A 4555-nucleotide genomic window follows, 5' to 3' on the forward strand; every position below is an offset into this window, starting at 1 on the left:
ATAGTTTTCAGTTTTTTTAGAAATACGTATGGATAAAAAAGTGTGTAAAAATACGGATAATATTGTTTAAAAACTGAAAATATGTATTTAAAATGATATACCAAACAATCTCAAAAAGTTTGTTGAAGGGGTGTACTAAAAAAAGATAGGTAATTAAAATAAAACATTAAAAAAAGGTTTTTTTTTTAAAATTTTTTTTTTATAGAAAAAATAAAAATAGGATTGGTAACAAAACTAACCTTGATAAATAATAGTAAATCCCATTAGATTGGACACGCTACAAATGTACTGAAGTTACCATTATACCCAAAATGAGTAGGTGTTGGAAAAGTCTAGAAGACCACACTGCCCTCATCACTACTACTCTGTCACTATAAATAGGATCATACCCATAAATACGGTCCACCAGATAGTCTCATTTGATTTGTGATCTCTCATCTCTACAATCTGATCATTTTCCACCGTTTCTAAGGGGTGTTCTGAGGTGAGCTCCTCTCATTTCCACTCCTAGTTTCTGAACATGGGCTTAGATTGTTCTTTCATGATCTGGGTTTTGGTTCTTTCATCTGTTTCATAAGGAAAAAAAGGATGCACATTTTCTTTTTTGTTTATAAAAAGGTTGTATTTTTCAGTTATTTCTCAAATTTGGCTTGATTTTTTTGCTTTAGATTTTGAAGATCTGCTCTTTGTTCTTACTTGTAAACCGGTTGATCTTTGTTTTGTTAAAAGATTTCTCTTTTGGTCAATGCTGTTGAGGAAGTTATATTTAAGGATCCTGTACTTAAATTTGGTGTCTTTTTTGTGGTTTTTTTTGTCCATGTTTGCGAATTTTTATGATGGTTCACAGATCGCTTCAGTTTTTGGTTTTGGTGAGTTAGATAATGATTTATGATGTTTTGATTATCTGTTTTGTTCTCTTAATTTTTAGTTAGATTATGTGTGTATGTGTGTGTGTGTATATTATACACTTTGTTGGGATGTTGAGAGATGAGAAGTTGAGAAAAATTAAGAGAATTTAAGATGGGTATTCTTATTTTGACCTAATATTTTAGCTTGTATCTACTTCATCCACTGTATCCATGGAAGTTTTTGTTGTCTACGGTTTAGGGTGTGGATGTAATAGAAATTGGACTAGATAAAGTAATCCATATGTGTAATATTTGTGCTCTACTGGGTTTTGAGAAGTAAAGAAAAACAGTGATTGTTCACCTCAAACGAGCCATATAATAGTTATTTGAGCTAAGTTTAGTTTTTGTTTTGTAATGCTATTTGTTGTATATATCAGCTTATTTGAGTTTATGGTTGTTCTGATTCTGCGAAAGCAAGTTGCTTTAGTTTCTAGAATACATGCAATAAACCTGTTTTCTATCTTTGAAAATATGTAACAAACTTTTAATTTTTATGAGACCATCAAATATTTTGTTTTATGTTTCATATGAAATCAGCGGCCAAGAAATAGATTATCAATTGCTGTTACCAATTACCAATGCTAAGCTGTCCGCCAATTTTGTTCTGGTGGCTACATATTATTTGATCCTTTAGGCATACATGTGGGTTTTATTTCCCTCAAGTAATTGGACATCATTACATAACCTGAACATGGTTAGAGTTGTCTAATATCTTTTTGAATGTTATTTTCCATTTCCTTGTGAAGGCATATAGTAATCAATTAAACATAGTCTTATTATTTCCCACAAGTAGTTGGCCCTCACTACATAACCTGGATGTAGTTGGAATAGTCTGATATCATTTTGACTCTTTTAATCTTTTTTTTTTTCCTTATCTTTAAGAAGGCATACTGTGACCAATTAAACATCTTTATCTTACATTACATCGATCCTTTTCTTTATTACTTGTAATATCTTTGCATATCTTCTGTGTTCCTTTTCTTTTCAATGGTTTTTGTATGTTTAATATCATATAGTTTTGATAAACTGTTTCATTTAGATCACATAGAACGATGGTGAAGGCTGTGGCTGTTCTTGGAGCTAGTCCAAATGTTTCTGGCACTATCTACTTCACCCAGGAAGGAGATGGTAACTTGAAATTCCTGTATTATTAATAAGGAAATGAAATTGCTATTTTCCTATTTAAATTAATAATTTTCATTCAAAATTTTTTCAGGACCAACTACAGTAACTGGAAATATTTCTGGTCTTAAACCTGGACTCCATGGCTTCCATGTGCACGCTCTTGGAGACACAACAAACGGTTGCATGTCAACTGGTATATTCCAATGATCATAATGTTTGTATATTTGTTTAGGGGAAAAGTAGAGGGATTACACTTTGTTCTGATCAAATGCCCTTGCGTGTTTATTTTTATTAATTTTTTTTTAATCTATCTGCTTGTAGGACCACATTTCAATCCTGCTAGCAAAGAGCATGGCGCTCCTGAAGATGAGAATCGTCATGCTGGTGATCTGGGAAACGTCAATGTTGGTGCTGATGGTATGTCTTGTACTTAATTCTTCAGTCTTAAAGTTGTTTATTGGGGGCTTGAAGTTCCATTAGATTCTGTGTTTTTAACTGATAAGAAGGGTTGAGATAGGAATGTATTTTGTATGACACATTTGGGGTACTAACATTCTCACTACATTGTTGTGGTACAGGCACAGTAAATTTCACAATCATTGACAAGCAGGTATGCTTCATTTTTCTAGTTGATTTTAGTGTGTGTATATATATATATATTTTTTATAGTTCCTGTTGACTTATGTATTTTATATCTTTGCAGATTCCCCTTTCTGGACCAAATTCCATTATTGGAAGGGCTGTTGTTGTCCACGCAGATCCAGATGATCTTGGCAAGGGTAACTATTTACTCACCTTGGAAACCATCCTAAGTGTTTTTTTCCCTCCTAGATAACCATTGATGACTTGACTGAGCTTTAATGACTTAGTGACTGTCAATTAAAAACTTGATCTGTGTATAAATTGTATCTTTCTGGAGTAAATAAGAAGTATGAATAGGTGCTTTTGTTTTCGTTTTGGGTTAATGGTTGCTATGTCAAGCAAGACATCTAAAAATTTTGGGTAAATATTAGGAACCTGAAGTTTTGATAATCCCTTTGCCCATCCTCTCTTTCAAACTGAAAGTTAAATAATACTACTCTCAAGTTATATCTGAAGAAAAGGAGACTACTCTCAAGTTATTGACATTCAAGTAAAAATTAGCATTGAGCTGGACATGGAAACATGTTCCAGAGAGGAGGGTAGGTGACGCTGATAACCCACCTCTTAATGATTTTATTTGAAACCTCTGAATTGTTTTCTGATATTGACTTTTGTAAATGAAGTTTTGCCTTTCCCCTAGTGCTTTTGAGTTTTGACCTTAATGATCATATTTTTTAAGTTTTTTTTTTTTTTTTTTTTGACTTTAATAATCTTATTCGAAAGGTCTGAATTGTTTTCTGTTTATTTTAATGGTTGATCATAAAATTTTGTGATTTTGCTAGCTAACCCTCTCTATAATTATTATTACTTTTTTAAATGTTGTCTGCTTTTACTGGTCAAAAATAGTTTCCTTGTGTGCTTTTACTTGCCATGATAGGTATTGTTATCTATAAACTTACGTTAAACTTTTCTCCTATCTAATCCTTTTTTTATAATATATATCCAGGAGGACATGAACTTAGCAAGAGCACTGGAAATGCAGGTGGCCGAGAAGCTTGTGGTATGTAAAATTGTCTGATTACATTGAAATAAAATCAATGCATATATTTAAACATGCTATACAACCAAATTGATATATTGCTTAGTAGCTTAGGGTCCTCTTTATAGTATTTCTAGATTTTAATCATATATATGGTGATACCTCCCTTAAAAAAAAATATATATATATATATATATATATATATAAAATCGGGTTGTGCAAAACTGAGTAAAATTTTGATAGTTGTACCAAACCCAGGTACTTGATGCTCCCTAACTAGTTTTTTGATAAAATTGCTTGGAACTTATGAAAAGGATTTCTAGTTATATTCATTGCTCTCCTTTTCTGAAAACAACATATTATCTTTGACAAATGTAAATATTTGTTTGTTTCTCATCTTATCTTGGATTCCATCTCTTTTGTTTTAACTTTGATGTTATAGTTATTGTACTTATGTCTTTGTTTCTTGTGCAGGTATCATTGGTCTCCAAGGATGAACTGCATCTTCTAATCCATACTCTGCTGTATGCTTTGCAAAGGACTTGTCGAGAACTCTTCTAAATAAATAACAAACTTTTGTCCACTCTCTTCAGGTCTATTTTTGTGATCCTAAATTAGGTACTGTACTCTGTCGTATGCTTTGCGAAGGACTTGTCGAGAACTCAACAAACTTTTGTCCACTCTCTTCAGGTCTGTTTTTGTGATCGTAAATTAGGTACTGTACTCTGTTGTATGCTTTGCGAAGGACTTGTCGAGAACTCTTCTAAATAAATAACAAACTCTTGTCCACTCTCTTCAGGTCTATTTTTGTGATCGTAAATTGGGTACTGTGTGTCCTTTTGATGTAATATCAACCTTTAATTATCAGTGTTGCATAAAGACACTGCTTTCATCCACCTAA

General features: G+C 32.2%; 1 protein-coding gene across 2 annotated transcripts; it reads left to right on the forward strand.

Annotated features, from left to right (window-relative positions):
• The first annotated feature begins 373 nt into the window (after positions 1–373).
• LOC115981494 (superoxide dismutase [Cu-Zn] 4A) lies at positions 374–4555 on the forward strand. Of its 2 annotated transcripts, none has more exons than XM_031103674.1 (8): positions 374–484; positions 1948–2036; positions 2125–2226; positions 2355–2450; positions 2612–2643; positions 2737–2812; positions 3622–3675; positions 4129–4555. In XM_031103674.1, exons 2-8 carry the CDS (start codon positions 1961–1963, stop codon positions 4149–4151), a joined length of 459 nt encoding a protein of 152 aa, XP_030959534.1. In that variant the 5' UTR covers positions 374–484; positions 1948–1960; the 3' UTR covers positions 4152–4555. The 2 variants fall into 2 exon arrangements, with proteins under 2 accessions (XP_030959534.1, XP_030959535.1); XM_031103675.1 differs by having other exon boundaries at positions 386–484; positions 1957–2036.

This window comes from Quercus lobata, chromosome 3 (genome assembly GCF_001633185.2).
Source record: "Quercus lobata isolate SW786 chromosome 3, ValleyOak3.0 Primary Assembly, whole genome shotgun sequence".
NCBI lineage: Eukaryota > Viridiplantae > Streptophyta > Magnoliopsida > Fagales > Fagaceae > Quercus > Quercus lobata.